This window comes from Macrotis lagotis, chromosome 2 (genome assembly GCF_037893015.1).
Source record: "Macrotis lagotis isolate mMagLag1 chromosome 2, bilby.v1.9.chrom.fasta, whole genome shotgun sequence".
Lineage (NCBI taxonomy): Eukaryota > Metazoa > Chordata > Mammalia > Peramelemorphia > Peramelidae > Macrotis > Macrotis lagotis.
This window is the reverse complement of record NC_133659.1, coordinates 67160875-67187048: the sequence shown is the minus strand read 5'-3', so window position 1 is coordinate 67187048 and position 26174 is coordinate 67160875. Positions and strand designations below refer to the sequence as shown.

The following is a 26174-nucleotide window of genomic DNA, read 5'->3' as shown; positions in this document are numbered from 1 at the left end:
CAGTATTCCACAATGATAATCATCCATCTTTGCAAGGGTAGTGAGGAATGTTTCCCTATCTCTTCCTCTTGAACAAGCTTGGTAGTAATAATTATATAGCATTGAGATTCACACTTTTTGCTGGTTTTCCCATTGATAATATTGTTTTCCTTGTATCACACATTGTCAGTTTATAATAAGACTTTTCACGTTTCTTTAAATTCTTTCTATTTTTTTTATGGTTCAGTAATATTCCCTCATTACTGTATCACAACATTGTATTCATGTACCATAACTTGTTTGATCATCCCCCAGTCATTGGGCATCTACTGTGTGTTTCATTATTTTAAATGCTGTATATAGTAGCAACAAAGATATTTTACAAAAGCATCTGGAATATTTTTATATAATTCAATCACTCTTTCTAGAGCAGCCCTTAGGATATAGGGGGCTGGTTCTTTTTTTTTTTCCTTTTAATTCTGAATTTATCCACCTTATAAAATGGGCATTTTCTCCTACTTATATACATGAAATTTTGGGTTTCATTAGTATACATATTAATATTTTATGTGTACTATATGCTTGATTAAAACTTAAATTCAAATCTAAAAGTTTCTCCAGAGACCTTCTTTCTCTCTTTTAGTTCTTCCATCTTTTCCTCCTATTTTGGAGGGGGGGGAGAGGAAAAATAAAGTTCACAAACACCCTTTTAAAAATAAAATAAAGAGGGGCAGCTAGGTGATGCAGTGGATAGAACACCGGCCCTGGAGTAGGAGGACCTGAGTTCAAATCTGGCCTCAGATACTTAATAATCGCCTAGCTGTGTGACCTTTGGCAAGTTACTTAACTCCATTGACTTGCAAGAACTTAAAAAAAGAAGAAGAAGAAATAAAATAAAGTAGAAGTAATTTGTACATATGATTTCTTTTCCTTTTTTTGATCTTTTTGTGGTAAAGGCCTAATAGTGGTATCAGTGAGTTGCCAGGTATACAATTTTTTTTACTTTAGACACATAGTCTTTGGATAGAATTCCTAATTGTTATCACTGAAATAAAGTTAGTATCAGTTTTGTGATTCCTAGATTACCTTTTAGTTTACAGTTTAGATTAATTTTTATATTGTCTTTTAAAGGAGTAGGTCTGAATAGCACCACTCAGAGTGTTCTGAGCCGCCCAATGCAGAGGAAATTGGTGACGTTGGTCCACTGCCAGTTAGTGGAAGAAGAAGGTCGGATTCGTGCCATGAGGGCAGCTCGATCTTTAGGTGAACGAACTGTCACAGAACTAATCCTTCAGCACCAGAATCCTCAACAACTTTCCTCAAACCTTTGGGCAGCAGTCAGGGCCAGGGGCTGCCAGTTCCTGGGACCAGGTAAATGTTGTGGAGAGATGTTATGTAATATCATTCATCTTTACTAGTTCTTAAAATCTTGTCTAGGATTGCCTGATATCAATGTCTTTCTATAGGCTCTTGTCTGAATAGTTTACAAGAGTGAGTTATTCTACTCTCTTGAATTTTACAAAAAGACTGAAGTTTAACCCTATTAATATTAAAACTTAATTAAAACTCAGTTTGGATAGGTTTTGTTTACTATTTGTTAGTTACTCCTTTGCTTTCTTAAAATTTACCAACTATTTAACTTCTTCATTTATTCAGTGACAGTCTACTATGTTGCAATACTGATGGTACTGAGTTATTTAAAGCTATTCGTCTCTGAAAGCAGACCCCATATTACTTTGGACTTAATAGATCTTAATAAATCCCAGTGATTTCATCTGGCACTCTTCACTACTCTTGCTTTTCTACTCTTTTCAAATGCTTTGGTATTGTCCTCAGTGGCTTCTCGTCTTCTTAGAACAAAATGCTTCAACTTTTCTGAGAAATGCTTACTGTTTACAGCAACAGCAACAACTTTTTTTCAGATTTTTTACTACTGGTTATTTAATTGTTCGAACTTTCAAAACTTAATCCATATATATGTACACACACACACACAGTGTCATTTTAAAGCTGTAATTAATTAAAGGGTGCTGGGAGAAATATCAATTATTCCAGATATGAGGTTGATATCACTCTGATGGCAGAATGTGAAGAATTAAAATGTCTCTTGATGATGATGAAAGAAGAGAATAAAAAAGACTGGCTTGAAGCTTAATATTAAAGAAACTAAGGTCAAGGACATTTTTGTCTCATCACTTCCCAACAATTAGAGGGAGAAAAAAATGGAAGTTGTGTCAGGAATTTATATTCCTAGGCTCAAATATCACTACAACTCTGTAAAAAGATATTCCTTGAAAGGAAAGCCATGGCATATCTGGAACGCATCAACTTGCCAACAATGACCCATCTAGTCAAAGCTATTTTTATTTTTATTTTTTGGTTTTTGCAGGGCAGTGGGGTTAAGTGACTTGCCCAGTTCACACAGCTAGGTAATTATTAAGTTGTCTGGGGCTAGATTTGAAGTCGGGCTCAGGGCTGGTGCTCTATCCACAGCGCCAACTAGCCTCCCCTAGTCAAAGCTATTTCTAGTAGTTTTATATCTGAGAGTTAGACCATAAGGAAAAGTAAGCATTGCCAAATCCATGCTTTTGAATAATAGTGCCGAAGAAGACACTTGAGATTTCTTGGACATTGAGGAGATCAAATTAATTCTGACTATTTGTTGGAAGGCCAAATGCCAAAGCTGAAGGTTAAATACTTTGGCCACATAATAAAAAGATATAGGACTCATTGGAAAAGATTCTGGGCTGGGAGAGATTGAAGACAAAAGGAGAAGGGATGGCAGAGGATGGGATGGATAGATTGTGTCATGGAAGCAAAGAATATGAACTTGGACGGATTTGGGGATGTAGTTGAGGATGTGGGCTTGACTTGCTTTGATCCATGGCATCACAAAGAGTTAGACAGAATTGAATGACTGAACATCAACTATATAACAGCATGTTCTACACTACTGTTCTATTAGAAACAAGGAGAGACAGGAATTCAGGAAAGCCTGGAGGGATTTGCATGAACTGATGCTGAGTGAGATGATCAGAACCAGAAAAAACACTGTACACCCTAACAGCAACATGGGGGCAATGATCAACCTTGATGGACTTGCTCATTCCATCAGTGCAACAACCAGGGACAATTCTAGGCTGTCTGCAATGGCGAATATCATCTGTATCCAGAAAAGGAGCTGTGGAGTTTCAAGGACTAATCCCTTTAATTTAGGGGAAAAAACAGATATCTTACTGTCTGATCTTGTTATCTCGTATACTTTTTGTTTCTTCCCTAAGGATGTGATTTCTCTCTCTCATCACACTCAATTTGGATCAATGTACAACATGGAAACAAAATAAAGACTGACATTGCTTTCCATGGGGGGGGGGTAAGATTGGGAGAAAAATTGTAAAACTCAAAACTCAAGTAAAATCTTTAAAAAAAAATAACAGCATGTTCTAGATGTGAATGAATGTTGTTTTAAATGTTCTCAATCATGAGTTGGGAAAGATGGAGTTTTTAACATCAAGGGCTTCATAGATAAGTACCACCCTTATCATACAATGCTCACCCACCCTTCTTGCCAAGATAGAGACTTAACTATGCTAGTAGTCTTTGTTGCTGAAATTTTGCTGTAGGACTGACTGTAGAGAGGAGAAAAGGTTTTGAGATTTGTTTGCTTAGCTACCCATACAGCTCCTGTTCCCTTGTCACTAGCAACACATTTACGTGTTAATTAATTAGGAATAAGAATACAGTCTCTTTTTCCTGTCAAAAATTCAGTTTCTGTAAAGAAGGTAAAAAATTAATTTGTTTCCTTTATTTTAGGTGACCTCTTAGTTGCAACTTAATTAAGTGGATGAAGAAATTAATTACCTGCACTGTAAATTCCAGAAAACATGGCTGTTACAATACAGCAAGATAGGAAACCTGAGGCAATGAGAATAAGGGAACTTAGCCCTGAGCAGTTGTCTCAAACATAATGTAGAGCCAGGTGATAGCTGCTAAACTTAGTTCAGAAAAGCAGAAATAAAAGTTGCAAGTACAACATCAAATTCAACATAACTGCATAGAGTGAAATTGGATTGGGCACATATTAATTTTTTTTTCCTTTGAACATAATTCTTCTGCTGCTTTTTCCCAGATCCCAGGTGTGATTGTGTGAATAAATTTGTCACACTCCATTGCTGTTGCTGGTTTTTGTGTTCTTTTTTATTTCCTACATAGGCAGAAATTGAATTTTTCTGATAAGGAATTTTGTTGGTTAAGATCTAATGTCTTTTTCTGATCTTAAGAGCTTTTATGTCTTCCTGTCTTTTGAAGAACTTGATCCAGTCTGGGAGGGAATAAAACCTACAAGAATTTTCCTATAACCAGTCAGAATAAAATTTCATTTTTTCCCTTGACATTCTAGCAATGCAGGAGGAAGCCCTGAAGCTGGTCCTGCTGGCCTTAGAAGATGGATCTGCTTTGTCTCGGAAAGTCTTGGTTCTATTTGTGGTGCAAAGATTGGAGCCACGATTTCCTCAGGCCTCAAAAACCAGCATTGGACATGTTGTTCAGCTATTGTACAGAGCCTCCTGTTTCAAGGTACAGAACTGCTATAAATTCAGTGCTGAGTTTCAAGAAACATTCTGCCCACAGAAATGTTAAATCAAAACTGCCTGAATGATCTTTAAAAGTCTTCACTATTTGTGTGATTATAGGCAGTATGTTAAATATTGCTCAAAATTGACCAAACTCTATCTTAGAAATTTTTTGCTACATAAAAATTTCTATCTTGGAGATATTTCTTTTTCTTTTCTTTTTGAATAGTTTATTGTTTCCAACCATATGCAAAACTGCTGGAGTAGTTTTTAGCGATCATTTATTTTTGACAAGGTTTTGAGCTTTACATTTTTATGCCTCTTCCCCCAATAGAGAGCAATCTAATAGAGGCTATATGTATATAACCATACTAAACATAGGTCCATATTAATCATGTGGAAAAAAGAATCAAATTGAAACAGAAAAAATTCATTAGGAAAAAATATAATACCTAAGACAACTTTTAAAAATTGAAGATAGTAAGTTTTGGTCTGCGTTTAAGCTCCACAGTTCTTTCTCTGGTTTTGGATAATATTTTCTAGGAAGATATTTCTCAAAAGGTGATTTATCCTGGTAGAAGAGAAGCACTTTTTTATATCACCTATCAATTGTACTAAAAAAGTAACTTTATCTGGATTTAAAGTATTAATGTGAAATTGCAAAATAGAGATTAGTTGAGTGTAGTGCTAGAGTTTGTCTATTTGAGTTGGCCAAACTTTGACAAATTAATTCATTTATTAAAGAGGATGTTATAATTTTAAGATTTGAGGTGAATTAATCAGATTATTAGGAAATAAAAATGTCAACAAGAATTTCTTCTAAAGCAATATTAAATGATAAAGCACTTTTTCAGATCTTTAAAAAAACTTTATAAATGCTTAATTTTTCATTTAACAAACATTTTATTTTGTCCCCTCTACTCAAAAAACCCCCTTTGTAACACATACATAATGACAGTTCTCCTGCCTTCTTGTCACTAACCCCTCTTGAAAGTGTTTCCTGTTGAAGCTTAACAGCTGGAGCAGCTAAGTGGTGCAGTGAATTGAGCATGGGCCCTGGAATCATGAGGACCTGAGTTCAAATTTGTCTTCATATTTAACCTCTGACACTTGATACTTACTAGCTTTGTGACCATGGCAAATCACTTAACCCCATTACTTCACAAAAGCCCAAAAAGGGAGAAAGAAATAGTGTTTCCTTGACACTGAAAAATTCCTTTGGTTATTCATTCTTCCTATTGTAAGTTTTTATGAAACCATGACATTTGAAAATACAACTTTCTTGAAGTCAAAAGGATGTGTTTTTTAATATATTAGTCATAGGCAGAATTATGGTTTTTGGTTATTACATATGTTTATACTTACATATTATAACCATCATTCAACTTGGATTTTTGGTGTGTGTGTGTGTGTGTGTGTGTGTGTGTGTGTGTGTGTGTCTTCCCAGGTGACAAAACGAGATGAAGATTCCTCCTTAATGCAATTGAAGGAGGAGTTTAGGACATATGAAGCTCTTCGTCGGGAACATGACTCCCAGATAGTTCAGATTGCCATGGAGGCAGGCTTACGCATTGCCCCAGACCAGTGGTCTTCTCTTCTGTATGGAGACCAATCACATAAATCTCACATGCAGTCCATTATTGACAAGGTAAAGTCTCTTTTTGTTCCTTATTATATCTGACTTGATCTTTAGGCTTTATCTTTATGCTTTCTTTCCTTGGAAAAATAAATAACTCACATTTTATACAACTAATTCTCATTTTCTAATGATTCTTTAAGGGAGATGTTTACCTTTATAGACAGAAAATTTGATCAGTGTGTTTGTTCCTTAAGGTCCATTGTTTACTCTGAGCTGACTTTGTTTTAACCTTTCTTTTCCTTTATGAATTTCATTATTCAGATATCCAAACATATTAAAAAACCATAATCTATAGCCATAGATAAAATTACCAGCCCTAGAGATTGGGTAAAAGCCTAAATTGAAGGACCCTCTAATTGAAGCCTGGACATGGTTACTTTTGTCAGTATTTTCCTGGATCTCCTAAAACTTTGACATAAATTTCCCAGTTAACCTGTGAAACCTGTTTTGCTTTCTTGTTTTATAATTAACTTTAAAAACTAAATAGGCTATCAGATGTGGATTTATCTTATTTAATAGCTCTTGAATTTTAGGTAGAGAGACCTTTTGACATTAATTACAGAAATATAAGGTCATATTTGGATTAGTGAGCTAAGTGTTTATTTTCTTCATTTGGGTTTCTTTTAAGATTAGAAAGATTTTGTATTATGACTTTAATGGTACTAAATAAGATCCCATCACTTTCTCAAGATCAAACCTTTTTTCCAATAACAGTAGTGTATACTGCCACCTTAAAGAAAGTAGTATAAATGTCTGTTTAGTCTCCACTCCTGTGTGTTGATAGAGATTAGTTGATTAAGAACAAATACAGATTTTATAATTGCACAATTTGAATTTATATTTGAAAAAATATTTTATATTAACTTTATTAAGGAGCATATTCAATTATGCCCTCTAAGAACTAGCTTTTCTTAAGTGTATTTCTGGTTTTTGACATTTTTTGAATATCACTTTTTCTTATCATTTTTTCTGTGTAATTGTTTTCTTTGATTCTGAACTAATTTATGTAGTTCATTTTTATTTTATTACATACCTTATTTTTCACTTTTTGAAGTACAACAATATTTCTTTGCATTAATAATCCAGAACTTTTATATGTGAGCACAATCTTCTAAGTGATTTGCTAGATTTCTTTTTTTTTTTAAATCCTTAGAGTATAGTCTGCTGGTGGGATCTATTGGATCAAAAGGGGTTAAGATGCTTCTAAAACCCACATTTCACATACCTTCTCACTTGGCTCCAGTGGCTTCTTTTAGTTTTATGATCAGATGGGCACTACTGGTTGGCATTTACAGTCTACCACCTACCTTTTCCAGCCTTGTCAGGTTTTATTCCCCTTGCCTCACTGCCTTGGCAGCCTGTGATAAAAAGGTCTCCTCTCTCCTCCCCTCCACTGCTTGTTCAGATGACATTTACCTTGCTGGTTCCTCCTTGGTTCCCTTGTACTTGACATCGTAGGTCTTTCTTGTGTGACACAAACACTGGTCAAAAGCAGGACAGGTTTGATTTTTTTCTGGCAGAGTGCTGCCCAACACACAGTAAATACTTAATAAGCCACACTGCTTTTCCAGAAAGATTGCCACCAGTTTTCAATCCCACCACTAATATAACAAGCCTAACATTGAATTTAAAAATTTTTAACCATCTGCCAATTACATAGATATGCAATATGTCTCAAAAGTTGTTTAATGATTTCTCTTAATTATTAGAATTTAAATAATTTTTATGTAGTCATTGTTAATTTATTCCTTTTTTGTTTTATATTTATACCTTTTGACTATTTAAGGAATGGTGAACTGTAAATTCAGATTAACTTTGGTTGTTAGAAGGAATTTAATGGATCAGAATTGTGACAAAGTGAATCCTTCCCTTAGGTTTAAAAGAAGTGAAATGCAGCACACCACAAAAATGAATGACAGAAAATTTTCCTTGGAAACAAAGAAGGTTATCTGACCTCTGGGAAAGTTAATATTTATCTTTTTTTAAGTTGCAGACCCCAGCCTCATTTGCACAGAGTGTTCAGGAACTAACCATTGCTCTTCAGAGGACTGGTGATCCTGCAAACCTGAACCGCCTGAGACCCCATCTGGAGCTCTTAGCAAACATTGACCCTAGTCCAGGTATAAACTCTTGCATTGAATAATGACAACAATAGGGAACCTAAATAAACCTGATTCCTAGGGTATCTCTTCAATTCCTCTGGATTTAATGACCATCTGTATGTTGATGATTCTTACCTACACCTCTCCTCCCTTCCTGCTACCTGCTACCAGGTTTCCAGGCTCACAACCCCCAGGGTCATCTTGGACTCCTCACTTTTATCACCTTATCCAAGTTGTTACCTAAATCTTTTCAAAATCTAGTATTGTCGTCTTTTCTCCTCTGACAACTGATGCAGACCCTGGTCACCTCCCAGATGGACTGTTGCACCAGCCTGCTGATGGACCTGCCCACCATGCCAGTCTATCCTCCACTGCTGAAGGGATTTCTCTAAAGCTTAGGAATGGTCTTTATAACTTGGCCCTTCCTTAATTTTCTAATCTTCTTATTCCTTGCTTCACAACAAATTCTCTTTGGTTCAGTGACATTGGCCGCTTGGTTGTGCCACTATCAACACCCCATCTCTCAGCTTGAGATCTCTGGCCTCATTCTATACGTAGCTCAAGTATTATCTAACCCCTCCCCAAATTGCTTTGGCTTCATTTTGTATTTATTTTAAAAATGTTGCTTTGGAGCAAGGACTATTTTGCTTTTTATTTTTAAATTTCTTGTTCCTAACACATAATAAACAATTAATACTTATTGATATTTAGAAAAAGATATGTTTTTGGTATGTTATCAGTATTAAAACTCCTATAATATTGCTGTTCTTAAATATAAACCTTTATTAACACTGAACATCCTTAATTATAATAGCAGCACACTGGGCTAAAAAAACAAAGTAAGTTGTCTGCTTCAGGACACAGGGGAGACAGGGAATCTTGGGAAACTTCCTCTGCACAGCCAGTCTGAGCTTTGCTGTATTCTGAGATATGACAAACCAGCACTCTGAATTCCTGGCCTGGCATTGTGTGTTATTCCACCTTACTTTAATTTTTGTTTTAGCAAAGCAAAATCAACCTGAAAAGAAAAAAGGAGCTCTTGCCCAAACTTGAAGTAATTAGAAGTAAAAAAAAAAACTTTTGAAGCTCCTGGAAAATGACCAGCATAAAGGAGATTTAGTGTTTCCAGCTCATGTGCCAAAAATTCCTGGATGCTTTCAATGAAAATACACTGGGTCCATAAGCCCACTCTGCCACATTAGCACCAACCACAAACTCATTTTGGTTCAGTTTTATAAACCAACATACCTTTGATTGGTTCTCTGAAGCCTCATTATGTATGATATTGTGACTGATAAGCTACAGGTGACTTTTAAGTATTTGTCATGTCTGCTGTCCTCTGTGTTGGGGAGGGGCCTACATAATCTTTTATCTTTAAGTCCCCATCTGGGGGGAACTCTTGCTGACATTTAATTTACTCTTTGTTCTCTTTTTTTATAATCTCTTCATGTATAACTGGTCTAGTTAAACTTGCTTATTCTGTCCTGCCTAAAGTAGACCACTGTGTGGTCTCATATTTCTATTAGGAGACAGCCCAGGGTGGTGCTATGGCTGACTCTGGAGCCAGGAAGACCTAGATTGAGATCCAAATTCAGACTTTTAGAAATTATGTCACTCTGGCAAGTGAGTTGACCCCTGACTGCCTTATACTCCTCGGCTGTAAGATGGGAATACTAACAGCACCTCCCTCTCAGTGTTGTGCAGATTAGATGAGATGCGACTTAGTAGTCCAGGGCACCTGGATATGGCAGGCACTAATGCTGCAAGTTCTCCACCCATCCATATAAAGGAATTGAGGTGGTTTGGAGTAGGAAACAGAAGACTTAGGAGCTCTTTTCATGCATGAAGGGCTTGTGGAAGGAAGGTTTGGGCTTGTTCTGCTTAAGTACATCAAGAAGCACTTGGTAGACATTGGAAAGGCAGGCTTCAGCTTGGTTCATGGTTAAATCTCTTCAGGTATGTGTTGAGTTCCCTTCTAACCGATAATCTGTGATTTTATAAAATACAACTTTTGGCTTATTTTCACAAATTTTCTTATTAATCAGATTTCTTTTCCTGCTCAGTGACAAAACCTTTATCATTATCCAAGTTCACTAAAGAAACAAATCATTTGTTTTCACTTAAAAAGTATAAGGAGCATTCTGGGAAGATGGTGGAATAGGTCAGAAAAGCACCTCAGGTTGATTATAGAGCTGCAAAAATAAACACAACTTGGGGCAGAACAGTGGTCCTCCTGGGGTAGCCCAGAAAGATCCTTGGCCCAGATTTGGCCTGAATGAAGTGTAAACACCTCCAGGCTAGTTTCCTGGGGCAGCAGGACTGGAGGGTAGCCTCCTCTCAGCTACAGCAATTCTCACCTCCTGGAAAACATGGAATGTCTGTGTCTGATCCAGAAAGAGAGGGAACCTCTGTCGATTAGTGAAGCCAGGCCCAGCTGTACTAACCAGACTTGGTCCCAGGCAAGGATGAACTAGCTCTGGCCAGGAGAGTGCAGAAGCAGTGGCTTGGGATGCTGCTAGCTGTGGGCATTTACAGAGAACTGAGTTCTTGGTCTTGGTTCTAAATCAGAGGGACATCTGAAGATTTTAGCCACTTGAAGGGTTCAGCAGAGGGCCCTTGCTGTAACTTAGAGTGGGAAAGAAGTTCAGAGGTTGATCCCAGGACAAAACTCCTGAGGTTACTGTTGAACTAGAGGTGACTATAGCAACAAGCTGCTACAAATAAAAAAAGGGGAAAAAATCAGCAGGCAGAGGATAAAGAACCCAACTCTAGACAGTTATTTGGAAAAGAGAAGACTGAGATTCCTCTTCAGAGGAAGATACTGAAATAAAAAAGCCTTTCCTACCTCAAAAAGTAGCGAGAAATAGCTACTTGCTCAAAAAGAATTCATAAATGAATGCCAGAAAAAGACTTGAAAAATAAAATGAGAGATTGAAGGACAAACTTTTTTTAAAAAAAAGAACAATCCCAGAAAATCAAAATTATGAAGAAAAAAAAAGTTAACCAATTGGAAAAGGAGATCCAGAATCTTTTTTTTTTTTTTGGCAAGGCAGTGGGGTTTTAAGTGACTTGCCCAAGGTCATACAGCTAAGTAAGTATTATGTGTTTGAACCAGATTTGAACTCAGTTCCTCCTGACTCCAGGATCAGTGTTCTATCTATCCACTGTGCCACCTTGCTGCCCCAAGATTCTGAATCTTAAGGAGGAAAATAACTCCTTGAAAATTAGAATTAGGCAAAGGGGAGTCAGCAAAATTAAAAAAGACCAAGAAACAATAAGACAAAATATAAAGAAAGAATGAAAAAATAGAAGAGAATACAGAATATCATTTACACTTGATCTGGGGTAGATCAAGAAGAAAAAAACAAGAATAATCAATTTCCTGAAAACTGGGATCAAAAAAAGAATCTTGATATAATAATACAAGAAATAATTAAAGAAAATTGTTCTGAAGTGTTAGAAAAAGAAAGGGGAAAGTAGAAATAGAAAAAAGTCACTGAATATCACCTGAAAGGGATCATAGCTAAATTCTAAAACCCAGGTTAATAAGAAAATAATAAGAGCAAGGTGCAGCTGGACAGCACAGTGGATGGAGCCCTGGCCCTGGACTCAAGAGATCTGAATTGAAATCCACTCTCAGACACTTGATGCTTACAGGCTGTGTGACCTTGGGTAAGTCATGTAACTCCATTGCCTCACAAAAAGAAAGAAAATAATAAGAACAACAAGAAAAAAGCAATTCAGATATGGTAGAGCAACAATTAGAATTACACAAGACTTAGTGGCTACATATCAAAGACCAAAAGAACTGGGCTTGTAACCAAAAATATTATACTCAGCAATGTTCAGAATAATTCTTGATGAAAACAATGGACATTCACTGAATGCTGTATTTTCAGGATTTTGTTGTAATTAAAACCCTGAACTTAATAAAAATTTGACATACAAGATCCAAGAGAGCTATAATTTCTAATGAGTAATTAATTAGGCTAAATTACAAGGAACTCAGTAAGGAAAAACAGTTTTACTTATATGTGGAAATGTTAGGGGCTCAATAAGGGTAAACTTTACTATTTACATGTGAAAATGTAAACATGTCAAAGATTGTTACTAGTAAATGGGTAGTTTGAAAGAAAAAGATTAGTGTAGAGCTGAATAGGATGGGATTCTAAAAAGTAAAATAGTGTGGGAAAGTTTTTTTTAATAATTTGGCATCTTATACAAATGAAATGTGAGAGGAAGAACTGATGAAGAGAAATTAGATGGGGAAGGAGTTTGGCAGTTTTAGAAACCTCTCATTGGTAATGGATTAAAAGAGAGAACTATATATATGTATATCTCCAGCAGGGTATAAAAAAAGTCTTTTAAATTCAGAAAACAATTAGAGGAGAGGATAGGGAGGGGTGGGTACTAAATTAAAGGGTGAGGGGATAAGAGGGCAAGATAGCAAGTAAAAGTAGAGCAGAGGAGTGAGGAGAGATTGTAGCTTTCAGGAAATGTTATACAAATAAAAGATAAACACAAAATAAAGATCAGGTATAGAATTTATTAGCTTAAAAAAACAGAAATAGTAATCATGATTTCATAAAGTTAAAACTAAGATAGTTAATTAAAAGAAAAATAGAAATTTTACTGTCAGCTATATTAATATTTTAGAATATCAAAAAATAACGGTAGAAATATTGCTGTTAAGAGAAAATAGAGAAGATGTGCACCTTCAAAGAAACAGGATAAATGGAAATAAGCAAAGTTTTATATTTTGAATTTTTGCTTATGTTTTGCTACACCTATGACAGCTTTTTTTTTCTTTTCTTTATGTTTTAGTGTAAGATAAAAAAAATGATGCAGTTTTTAAAAGTACAAAAAGTTTTTACTTTGGGGTTCCTTTAAATACTTTCTTGGTGGATATATTGGGGAAATGTGGGTGATGTAAAAAGATATCAATTAAATATATTTTTTAATGTAAAACATGTAGTGCTTAAAATACAGCAATTTAATTCATGAAGTACTTTTAACAGTACTATAGCTACAAAGTGATGCCACAATATTTGTTTTACCTAAAATTTCTGCGTTTTTCAACATGATGATTTTAGTGAAAGTAGAAGGGGAAAAAAGCTTATGGCAACCCCCATTCCATCATTATATATTGGATGGAAAGTTAAAAGACATACTGTAGGGAAAGGCCTTATTTTTCTTGGATGCCTGAGGCATCCTCTTTTTTCTTAGTTAAAAGTGACTTGCCCCTTTTATAAATCAATTTTATTGATATTTGTACAATTTTGTAAAATGCCCTTGTTTTTCTTTCTTGTATTCTTCCTAGATGCCCCTCCTCCAACCTGGGAACAATTAGAAAATGGGTTGGTTGCTGTGCGCACAGTGGTACATGGACTGGTTGACTATATTCAGAATCACAGCAAGAAAGGAACAGACCAGCAACAGGTAATACAGGAATTTTATTACTAAGAAGTAAAGTCACTAAAGTCACAGACTTAAGAAAGAAAAGTAGGTTAATATTTCCCAAAACTGAAGCAGCAGTCTAGGCTGGCAAAAAAAATAAATAAAATTTTTGGTATGATTATCCCTGTAGACTGGGTTCATATGGTCATCTAGAAAATTTGAATAAAGATTGCCCTACTGATAAGCTTAGTAGAATCCTCAAATTTGGTATCAAATAATGAAAGACCAGTTATTTTAGCATTACATCATAGAATATTTGCACTTGAAATGTCTTTAGAGATTTTGTTTAACCTCCAGAGGTTAAGAGTATGAAGTATACTACCTTTAAACTTTCCTCTGCTCCTTATAGAATAGGACTTTTGGTGATTTGATGAAGCATTATCTGGTAAAGCTTTAATATCATAATTGATATGTTAAAAAGTATACATTAAAGTACAGTATGGTTTAAGAAGAAAAGGTCATCATTAGCATTAAAATATAAGGCTAGCATGGCATTATTTTTTCTGTTTTCTATTATTTCAAAGACAGAAATGTTTCTTAAGGTCTTTAAACTATGTACAGAAACTGTAAGATTATCTGTTTAAATGCTTCACTGATTGATTTATTTTTTTTTTGCTCCTTTAGCCTCCTCAGCACAGCAAGTATAAAACTTACATGTGCCGAGACATGAAACAGAGAGGAGGGTGCCCCCGAGGGGCCAGCTGCACATTTGCACACTCACAGGATGAATTGGAAAAGTAGGTGTCCATCTTATGAGGATTACTTCAGAATTTTGTAGTATCCCTGATAACATGATGTAAGAGTTTCACTGGAAGCCTTGTTTGTCTTTGAACCTACCTGAGGAAGTTAGCAGAGACTATGAGAATAAATTATACCATTTAATGTTCATATAATGACTTAAAAGAATATTACTAAAAATGAAGAGCAAAAATTAACAACCAAATTAGGGAAGGGTGTTAGAGAGACTGAGAAAGGGGCAACTTGTAATTGTCTCTCTCTTAAATGAATAATTCTTACCTGAAAAATGGTGACTGTATTTTGAAAAACAATTGTTATATTTGGAAAGTGAGGGCTTTAGGCTAAATGAAAAAATAGACTTTCTTCCTTAGATAAAAAAAATAGTAGGTAGTTCACAAATGGAAACCATTTGGGATAATTATTTGTTATTTGTATATAGGTTTATTTCTAAATTTAAATGTGCATCAAAAGAATCATTATTTTAAAACCAGGAATTAAATTTTTAATTGCAGTAAAGTTCAGATTCTAATTCTAGTTTGGCTTTTTTTCTGGTGTGCTATTAAAAAAAGAAATTTCCTTCATTTTCCCCCTTTCATATTTCTCATTTCATAAATCTTTGCAGATTACTCAGTTGAATTTTCTTATTGCCATTGGAGTGTTCCTTATTTAACAATAACAACAAAGAAATCTAAAGTGCATAGATGTCATAATTCCCATTATGGTAACAGTTATATTCTACCCCTTTTAATTATTCAACTTGTTCATTAAATTAATTGGTAGCATTTTATGTGTCTTCATGACAGTTTCCCTTTGAGAAAGTAATAAAAGTAGCTTCCCTGTTCAGTCATTGAACACAGTAGAGCAGAAGTGTTATTTCAAAATCTAGGGTTTATTTTTTTTCTTCCATTCCTCCAGTAAACTCTGTCAGAAGTTCCACAAAATGCTTCTTAATAAAAGAAGGATATGAGAGTGATGCAATGGACTACTCATAACAAAAAATTAGACTATAATAACCATATACATATTCAAAATGCTTCAACTTTAAGGAGTTTCTGACTAATGAAAATGTCCCTCATGAAAACACTGTTTCATTCAATCAACAGACCTTTTATTTGTTGAATAAATATGCAAGATTGAATGCAGTTTGTCAATATTTTTCCCTTATTTTCCTACATGCTCATTCTTATAGATAAAAGATAAGTTTGTTAGAATTTCTTACTGCGATTTCAAAAGGGGGTTTCTAATCAGATTGTAAGAACTCTTGATTGCTAGAAAATTTATGAGAATTGGAAATCCTCCCTATTCGCACCAATTTGGCGAATGGTTTTATTTTTTAAATTTGTATTTTAAAAAAAATTTTTGATGTGTGGTTTTGTTTTTCTGAAGATTCCGTAAAATGAATAAACGTCTGGTTCCCAGAAGACCCCTGAGTGCCTCCTTAGGCCAGCTCAATGAAGTGGGCCTACCTTCAGCAGCTATCCTTTCAGAAGAAGGGGCAGTGGACCTGCCCAACAGAAAGCCTACTGCCCTGCCGAATGGGATTGTGTCAGCAGGGAGCACAGTGACCCAGCTGATCCCCCGAGGGACAGACTCCAGCTATGACTCTGGTCTGAAGCCGGGGAAGATTGACCACCTGAGCAGCAGTGCTCCTGGATCCCCTCCTGACCTGTACGAGCTCCCTAACTACTGATTGAGGTTTCCAGTGTGTAAACATATAGTTATAGAGCACTAAATATTTTTTAATCTCAAGCTCTTCCACTAGTTCCCCTTTTTTCTAATGGCTTGCATTTCTGTGAGTAAATAAAAAGAAACCAGCATAAGATAAACCACTTTATTTTTTTATTAAAGGGGATAAACAGAAATTATTACAAGCTCTTTCCCAAAATGTCAAAACTTCTGTTACATGGCAGGTTGACTTGGAAGGAACTTCTTCAGACAGTTTAATGTTCATTAACACTTTTTTTCCCTTTGCCTTTTAGACTGGAACCTGGACCCAAGAACATTTCTGCTTTACCTGTGACTCCCCATCCTGTACCTCCTAGGGGACCAACAGACCTACCTTCTATGCAGGCCACCAAACCTCTTTCCATGGTACCACGAGGTTCCCAGATATACTCAGCACAGCAAGCGGATGTATTTTATCAGGATCCTCGAGGGGCTGCTCCACCTTTTGAGCCAGCACCTTATCCACCAGGTAATAACACATCCTTGATTTGTGTAACCTAGTTTTTCATAGAATAGTAAAGTAGTACTTTATTCATTATTGCTACATCTTTCATGAGATAGAAGATAAATTTTACAGATGATATAGATAATAACAAGAATCAACTGAGTTATAATAAGTTCTATCAGTGATGGAGCTAGGGTTAAAACCCAAGATAGTCTACTAAATGATATTGTCCTGTTGGCTGTTGTCTAGAGTGTTCATGTAGTCATATAATGTCAAGTAACAAAAGGGTAAGAAAAATCTGCTTAATAAATAACAGCATGTTTGCTAGGTTGTTGTTTCATGAACTCAATCCTTTAGCCTAAAAAAATCAATAATATATTGGACATTGTGTTGGAAAAGTATAGCATAATTTTTTCCCCTCAGTCAGCCAAGTATTCTAACTTCACACTGAATATGCATTTCCAGCATTATAGATAATCAGGCTGGACCTGAAAGGGTAGGACCATCAAATTTATCTAACCCAGAGCCTTCATTTTATAGATTGGGAGATTGCTAGATTAAATAATTTGTCTAATATCATACTGAGAACTAGAAATCTCTGGATCTGGGATCTTATGATTTCATGAAGGAATGACAAGAGAAAAAACATGAAAGGAGGAAATTGAAGGTTCATTTTCAAAGAGAGGAGTTCATTTTGGCTCCAAGTGGGGAGGGGGGAGCATATATAGGACTACTAGAGAGTAAAGGCTGAAAAGTGGGAGTTGAGGAGTTGCCCCAGCTGAGGCGTTTGAATAGAGGAAGGACATGTTCAAACTCTTTTAGGAATTTTAATCTGGTAGCAATGAATTAATAGGATGAATTAAAATAAAACATTGGAATTTCAGAGAATTGGAAGAAACCTGGATAGCCATCCAGTCCAGCCTGATCTGGATGACATTCCTCCTCTACCATAAATGACTTTCCTCCCAAGACATTTCATTTACTTTTGGATAGCTTTAATTATTGGAAAGTTGCTCCTACTGATCTCTATCTTTGCTCAAATAAAGTCCTTAAACCTGAACATAGATAATATCAGAGATAGGCTCTGACAGTACAACTGTCATCTCCTCTTTGGGTGCAGATGTGTGCACACATTCACCCACACACAAGAATGAGTTGTTGTTTCAGGGATTGAATCTCTCAGACTTAGTGACAAGGGATGAGGCAGAAGGACAGGTCATATTGGGTACCTGGTTGACTCTTAAAAGCCTGGAGTAGGAACTGAGTCAGTGAAGGGAGGAAAAGGGGGTGTGGGAGTGTGGGGGGAGCCTAACTCACAGGGTTGGAGGGTACTCTGGAGAGAGACACCTAGAACGTCTCAATGCTGGATGCCCAACACTTTTCAACTCCTTTTATTTCAGCGCATACCTTTTTGGCTTTTTGTACAAAGAATCAGTTAATGTGGAGCTCAGGCGTTTTCCAGTTGTGCCCATGTATCATTAGGTCACAGATCTGTGAGCCGGAGGTCATCACCAATTGTCAGCTGTTGATTCTTTAGCATAAGTCATCTTCTCCACCTCCTGGCACTGAGCCTCTGGCCTTGAAATCATTTCCAATCTTATTTGATTATACACCACAATCAATAAAAAAGGTTTTTGTGTACAAACACATATATTACTTAGAAACTGTATGCATATTCTCAGCAGTAATGTATTATTTTAATTTTATATATACACACACATAGAAAAAATAACGGGATAAATATGAAATAATCATTTTAAATGAATTTTTATTTAATGGTTATGCCTGGGCTAAAAAGTGAGTCAGGAGTAGGGGAGGAAGGAGTGTTTGGTGATGTCCTAGCCTCTGCCCTTGGGGAGGAGCACACCACCTTGACAGCTGGAGCGAGGGGAAAGAACATGCTCACAAATTGTGCTACTGTTTTCAAGTTTAACATTTTCTGCCTGTATCTTACTGCATTGCCTTGCTGTCAGTATGTTTTTATAATGCAAAGAGTAAATTGATGACTCGTCTCATGATTGGTTAAAGAGGTAAAATAATTCCATTTCTTACTAGACAAATGCTGTTTTTGGTGTTTGTTTTATACTTCTAGGGATGTACTATACTCCAACCCCACAGTGTGTCTCCCGCTTTGTCCGACCTCCACCGTCTGCTCCTGAACCTGGTCCGCCCTACTTGGATCATTATCCACCCTACCTCCAGGATCGTGTAGTCAACTCCCAGTATGGGACTCAGCCCCAGCAGTACCCACCCATGTACCCACCACACTATGATGGCCGACGAGTATACCCTACTCAGTCTTATGCCCGAGAGGAGATCTTCCAGGAAAGCCCCGTACCCATTGAGATTCCACCTGCGACTGTTTCACCTTATATACCAGAGTCCAGAGAGAGATACCAGCAAATAGAGGGTTACTATCCAGTGGGACCACATCCAAGTCAGATAAGAGCTCCATATATCAGAGTATGCCTAGTTTTAAAAATTGCTATTTAATGATTCTGTAAATAAAATGATTCTGTAAATTTGAATAGGTACGCAAAACTACCTCATCTAACTTTTGAAATATGTACAAAGGCTCTATATCTAAATTAACAGTTTTTCTTTTCATATTTTAACAATTTTGTTAATTTGGTGCTAAAAGTATAGCCATACCTCTTTTTTATTTCTTTTTTTTTTGCTACAATCTCATTTTCTTAATTTTCAACTGTTTTAAAAGATCTAATTGAAGGATGTCAGATACCTGCCAATAAGAAATCTAGCCTGCTTCTCTTGAAGGTTTTGATAGATACTTTTTGTTGTTGGTTTTAAATTTTGGACATCATTTATTATTATATTTAGAACTGGAAGAGAGAAAACCCTTAAAACAAATGTTATAAAGTGGATATACCAAAACTATTAATTATTTAAATATACATTAGATGTATTCAGTCGATTTAAGTCATTTCTAAATTTTCGATTTCATTTCTAGGAACCTTACAGTAGACTACCACCTCCTCCCCAGGCTCACCCTAGTCTTGATGAGCTACATCGACGACGGAAGGAAATCATGGCCCAGCTAGAAGAAAGAAAAGTCATCTCCCCACCTCCTTTTGCACCTTCACCAACTTTGCCCCATTCATTCCATCCAGAAGAAGTAAGCATTGTGGTCTTAAACCTTCAGTGTCTGATTATTTTTTTTATTTTTTTTAGGTTTTTGCAGGGCAAATAGGGTTAAGTGGCTTGCCCAAGGCCACCACAGCTATTATTAAGTGTCTGAGACCGGATTTGAACCCAGGTACTCCTGACTCCAGGGCCAGTGCTTTATCCACTATGCCACGTAGCCACCCCTCTGATTATTTTTTTTAAAGAAAATTGATAATATTCATTCAGCAGTTTTTCAGTTAAAACCAAATTGGCTAATACTTTGATATGTCTTATGTTAAAATTAGATTCAAACAAATTACCAGTAATAAGCAAGATGACATTAGAGTTGGCCCCTGAGAAAAGTAATTATATCCAACTCTATTTGGGTTAATGAGGAATAATTTAGCTATAATTTTCCAAATGTATTGATTATACAAATTAATCAGTAAAGTTCAAATATATTTTACTTTTTTCTTCTTTAAATCCACATGATAACAATTTTTCCCAATATAACAACAACAATTGAAAATGTTCTGGAATACTAGTATATGAATACCCTTCTACAAAATTCATTTTAAGACTTATCTTCTGTTCCTGATCCCCTCCTGTAATGGGTTATTTACCAAAAGTACTGAGGAGCATTCCATCCTAGGGCTCTGCTACCTGTAAACCAGCCCCCTCCTACTCACTGATCACAAGATTAACACATTCCTGCACAATTCAGCAATTTTATTGTGCTTCAAAGTTGTAGCCTGAGTTAACCTGAAAATCAGCCTCACACTTCTAGAGTGACCTTGATTAAAAATTCTTTTAAAATATCAACATGTGGGGTGGCTAGGTGGCACAGTGGATAAAGCACAAAATCAACATGTGAAAGAAAAAGGAAAGTAAAAATCCATCCCTTCAACCTCCTCAAGATGATGGTGAGTAGCACCAGAATTAGTGAATCCTTAGAGGTGACAAGGAAACAAACAAAAGGAAGATCAGACCTACTGCATGGTCCCTACTGTGCCCAGGATCCAGAGGGAGATGTCATTTGTCTATTTGATGGATGGACGTACCTGAGCACTCAGAACTTTATTTTCTGGCTTTTTCCTAGTTGAGGCCCCCTGATATCTTAGATGCCTCCCTGTTTCTTCCCCTCTGCCCCCCAGACCTTGCTTCAGTGACGTGGCTCCAGCTCTCATTCAGAGTCCCATAAGCCAAGTTGTCCCACAGGAAATATTGCTGATATTCCTTCATTTCTTCAGTATAAATCCTAACCTTGGTGACCCTGTCATCAGCTGTGGTGTCAAGAGTACATGGAAAGAACCTATAATGTAAAAAAAAAGAAAGCATTTCATTTATTCTTCCGGCTTCATCCTTTTATAGATGAGGACATTGAGATCTAAGAAAGTAGAGTCACTCAGGGAATCACAGGGAGAGTTGATCAGAACCTGGGTGTCACATTGCTCTTTTGGTAACCTTCCTTCTAGAAGGGCACATCTTTCTCCCTTTGCTCTGCCCCACTCCCTTCTCCTTTCACCACTTAGTTGAAGCTGGTCTTCAAGGTCACCAGTGGTACATTCATCATGTAAGAGATATTGTGAAAGATGTCTTTCATCTGATGGTAGCCAGGAGATGAGATAAAGAGAGAGAGAATCCCAGACCCAAAGGAGAGCCAGTGGACATGCTCAGAGATCTAAATTGGTATTTTAGGGGAGAGGGAAAAGAAGAGGCCACCACTGTCACTCGATCATGGTACATGAAGGAAGAGAAGATTTAGGTGACTTTTCATTCTCCTCAGTCCCCCCCCCCCCCAATAAGCTTCTTCATATTTGCTCTCTGTGCTTTGGGGGGGCAGAACTCTGTCCTCATAATAATCTCATTTTTTTCTCCTTGTTTTATCTATAAAGATGACTAGCAATTCTGCCATTCTGTACAGTCCATCTCCATCTCTTCTCTGAATTCCATGTCCCTACTAGATTGCTCCACCTCCATGGATAATTTCAGATTCAGTCTGTTCAAAATGGGGCTCTCTGGTTTCTTCCCTTTAAACTTCCTGTCCTCTCCACCTCCACTCTCACTGCGCTTAGAGCTCTGTTTTCTGATTTCTCTCCCCTTCCCCTCTAATCAAGGCCAAGGCTTGTACTTTTTGACTCCTGTCTCCTCTACAGCTGCCTTCCTAGTTCAGGTTGTTGTCACGGTTCACTGCCTTCCTCTCTAGTCCATTATCTGCACCGTAGTGTTCAACTCAATTATCAAGACATCCTTGCCAGCAACACATTGACTTAAGAGAGCACAGAAGAGCTCTGTCTATGTTGAATTGAAATTTCTGATCTTTCTAGGCTTGGTGCATCTTCTATCCTCCCCATCACAGCAGTGTACACACTGCCTCTGCAGAACATGGGCTCTCTTAATGTGCTCCAGCTTGGACTGTTTCAAGCTCTCATTCCCCTTGAAGTGACTTGATGTTTTCTCATACAGGTTGTTTTTGTTCAGTAGAATGTCGGCTTCTTGTCAGGGACTAGTTGAGCTTCTTGTCTTGCTTTGTTAGACACCTAGCCAGTGTTTACTGAATTGAATTCTTTATAATAACTCGATTTTAAGTCCTAAGCATATGTTAGGTAAGCAGCACAGTGCTGCAGACCTCGGATGGACTCGCCAGGACTGTGCAGCTAGAGCCTGTGGAATAGGAGTGGCTAGTCAGTGTCAGGAAGACCCAGGTTAGCACCCTGCCCTGCTCTGGGGCCTCATCTATGAATGGGAATAACATCAGCCTTGAGGTTTATTGTGACAACATATAGTGGCAAATATGGTTTGAGTTGTGGAGCATTTTGCACACCGTAAAGCACAATATCTGAGTTGTATTTCACATGCATGCACACACATTCTTTGTCTTTGCTTTGGTCAGTCCATCAAATTGTCATATTTTTTAATTGTTTTCCTATTTGCTGAGTACTATGGTAAGGCTGGGGATGCAGAAACCAAGAAATTCTCATTTGTATCTTTAATATGCTTTGTTTATGCATACGTAGTTGTTTTCATATCATCTCCCCCATTCTACCAAGCTTCATGAGGGCAATAACTGTTTTTTTCCTGTCTTTCTAACCCTACCGCTTAACATGGGCACTTTGTAAGTTCTTCTTGACTGACTGAGCTCACATTGTACTTTGAACAGTCTAGATTAATCACAGAGGCCTCAGTTCAGTCAAGTGCACCTGTCTCAATTTATTATATTTTGGGTTTTTCATTCAAATTTGGGAAGGTAAATAAGGTAGTATTATAACAACTTATGAAACATGTCAAATTATATAATTCACTTTTGTAACATAGTAAATTACAAATACATTGATTTTTTTTCAACATAGAACATGATTCTTTACTTGAATTCTTTTTTTCTGTTGTCTTTTTTGATGAAAAATGGTGGTGTTAAAATTCTTTTTAATTGGCAGTAAATTCACTGTTATGCTTGTTTTGATTTGAACTTGGAAGTATCTACAGGGGTGATTTTACAATTTCATAACTTGCACCAACAAACAAAAACCTTCTAACGTGAAACATTTATCCTACCGAACTACCAGTATTTTGCTTCCAACAAAAAATCATTTGGAAATGCTCCTGCTTCATCTTTGTTCTGATTATTTATAGAGCTTTGTCCTGTTTCTCACTCACAGTATTTGGATGATGACCTGAAAGTTGCTGGCAAATACAAAGGGAATGATTACAGCCAGTATTCCCCTTGGTCATGTGATACCATCGGCTCCTATATTGGGACCAAAGATGTGAAACCCAAAGATGCTGTTGCAGCTGGCAGTGTGGAGATGACAGTACGTATAACCCCAGACTTACCTAAAGAGTCTGTGGATCCCAAACCCTATCTTTTCAGCAGGCCTGGTCTTTGCCATCTGGGAAAGACCTAAGTTTTTATAGGTAGTGCAAAGTGGACCTGTCTTTAGAACTACCACCTAGAATCCATGTTTCCCAGTTCATTTCTACTCATCTGCTTTAAGTTTGTATGTGGTACAGAGAAAAGTGGAGGAGCTGCTTTTAGGAGAGATCTTGTTGATCAGTCCACAGGCAAATATGCAGACTCTTCCTGTGCCAGGTCCTGAGGAGATGGGGGAAAAACTCATCTCTCAAAGAATTTACTTTTTGTCAGGAAGGAGAACCTTTGCTGTGGGAGGAACTAGGAGGAGATATTAATGTGGGTAACAAGAATGTTAACAAAAACAAGTCTCTCCTCTTATCTTTAAACTGGCTAGACAAACACTACCCACCCTGCTCTACCCTCTAAGCTCTTCTAGGCCAAAAAGGTGTCATTCAGGGTTCAGCTCATGGGCTTTTCATTAATTAAAGCTTCCTGTGTAAAGTCTTGGAAAACATCTTAGGCAATGGAAATTGTTCTGGGTTACTATTACAGGAAAAGATCAGTTTAGCTCAAGAGTTCTCAAACTGGGATCCATGAACCAACTCTCCCCCCCCCCCCACATACACACACACACAGAAGGAAAGGGCATGGATAGATTTTAGGGTGGCTATGAACCTAAATGGACTCTTGATTTTCACCCATCTTTATTTTTTTTATTAAAGATATTATTTGAGTGTTACAATTTTCCCCCAGTCTTGCTTCCCACCCCACAGATAGCACTCCATCAGTCTTTACTTTGTTTCCATGTTGTACTTTGATCCAAATTGGGTGTGATGAGAGAGAAATCATATCCTTAAAGAGAACAGAATTCTCAGAGGTAACCAGATCAGACAATAAGATATCTGTTTTTTTTTTTCCAAATTAAAGGGAATAGTCCTTGTACTTTGTTCAAACTCCACAGCTCCTTATCTGGATACAGATGGCACTCTCCTTTGCAGACAGCCCAAAATTGTTCCCGATTGTTGCACTGATGGAATGAGCAAGTCCTTCAAGGTTGAACATCACTCCCATGTTGCTGTTAGGGTGTACAGTGTTTTTCTGGTTCTGCTTATCTCACTCAGCATCAGTTCATGCAAATCCCTCCAGGTTTCCCTGAAATCCCGTCCCTCCTGCTTTCTAATAGAACAATAGTGTTCCATGACATACATATACCACAGTTTGCTAAGCCATTCCCCAGTTGAAGGACATTTACTGGATTTCCAATTCTTTGCCACCACAAACAGGGCTGCTATAAATATTTTTGTACAAGTAATGTTTTTACACTTTTTCCTCATCTCTTCAGGTTATAGACCCAGTAGTGGTATTGCTGGGTCAAAGGGTATGCACATTTTTGTTGCCCTTTGGGCATAGTTCCAAATAGCTCTCCAGAAGGGTTGGATGAGTTCACAGCTCCACCAACAGTGTAATAGTGTCCCAGATTTCCCACATCCCTTCCAACAATGATCATCATTCTTCCTGGTAATACTGGCCATTCTGAGAGGTGTGAGGTGGTACCTCAGCGAAGCTTTAATTTGCATTTCTCTAATAATTAATGATTTAGAGCATTTTTTCATATGGCTATGGATTGCTTTGATCTCATCTGTAAATTGCCTTTGCATATCCTTTGACCATTTGTCAATTGGGGAATGGCTTTTTGTTTTAAAAATATGACTCAGTTCTCTGTATATTTTAGGAATGAGTCCTTTGTCAGAATCATTAGTTGTAACGATTGTTTCCCAATTTACTACTTTTCTTTTGATCTTGATTACATTGGTTTTATCTGTGCAAAAGCTTTTTTAATTTAATGTAATCGAAATCATCTAATTGGTTTTTAGTGATGTTCTCCAACTCTTCTTAGTCATAAACTTCTGTCCTTTCCATAGATCTGACAGGTAGACTAGTCCTTGATCTTCTAATTTGCTTATAGTATTGTAAAGGGTGTTAGGTGTTATAGTATTGTTTTTTATGTCTTAAGTTCTGTAACCATTTGGATCTTATCTTGGTAAAGGGTGTGAGGTGTTGGTCTAATCTAAGTTTCTTCCATACTAACTTCCAATTATCCCAGAAGTTTTTATCAAAGAGGGAGTTTTTATCCCAATGGCCAGACTCTTTGGGTTTATCAAACAGCAGATTACTATAATCCTCTCCTGCTTTTACACCTAGTCTATTCCACTGTTCCACCACTCTATTTCTTAGCCAATACCAAACAGTTTTGATGATTGATGCTTTATAATATAATTTTAGATCGGGTAGTGCTAAGCCACCTTCGTTTGCATTTTTTCTCATTAAGCTCCTGGAAATTCTTGACTTTTTATTTCTCCATATGAATTTACTTACAATTTTTTCTAACTCATTAAAGTAATTTTTTGGAATTTTGATTGGTAGGGCCCTAAACAGATAGTTTAGTTTTGGTAGAATTGTCATTTTTATTATACTAGCTCTCCCTATCCATGAGCAATTGATATTTGCCCAGTTATTTAAATCTGATTTAATTTGTGTGAGAAGT

General features: G+C 36.7%; 1 protein-coding gene across 5 annotated transcripts in view; it reads left to right on the top strand.

Moving 5' to 3' along the window:
* RC3H1 (ring finger and CCCH-type domains 1) overlaps positions 1 to 26174 on the top strand; it is a 77269-nt gene that overhangs the window by 34391 nt on the left and 16704 nt on the right. For 4 of the 5 annotated variants that reach the window (XM_074222063.1, XM_074222064.1, XM_074222065.1 and 1 more), the window contains 11 exons: positions 1111 to 1350; positions 4379 to 4554; positions 5998 to 6198; positions 8177 to 8309; positions 13612 to 13730; positions 14373 to 14485; positions 15873 to 16154; positions 16466 to 16680; positions 18749 to 19119; positions 19625 to 19789; positions 23436 to 23588. In XM_074222063.1, coding sequence (XP_074078164.1) covers positions 1111 to 1350; positions 4379 to 4554; positions 5998 to 6198; positions 8177 to 8309; positions 13612 to 13730; positions 14373 to 14485; positions 15873 to 16154; positions 16466 to 16680; positions 18749 to 19119; positions 19625 to 19789; positions 23436 to 23588 — 2168 coding nt within the window. The remainder of the gene's footprint in view (positions 1 to 1110; positions 1351 to 4378; positions 4555 to 5997; positions 6199 to 8176; positions 8310 to 13611; positions 13731 to 14372; positions 14486 to 15872; positions 16155 to 16465; positions 16681 to 18748; positions 19120 to 19624; positions 19790 to 23435; positions 23589 to 26174) is intronic. The other variant, XM_074222066.1, reaches the window with a different exon arrangement.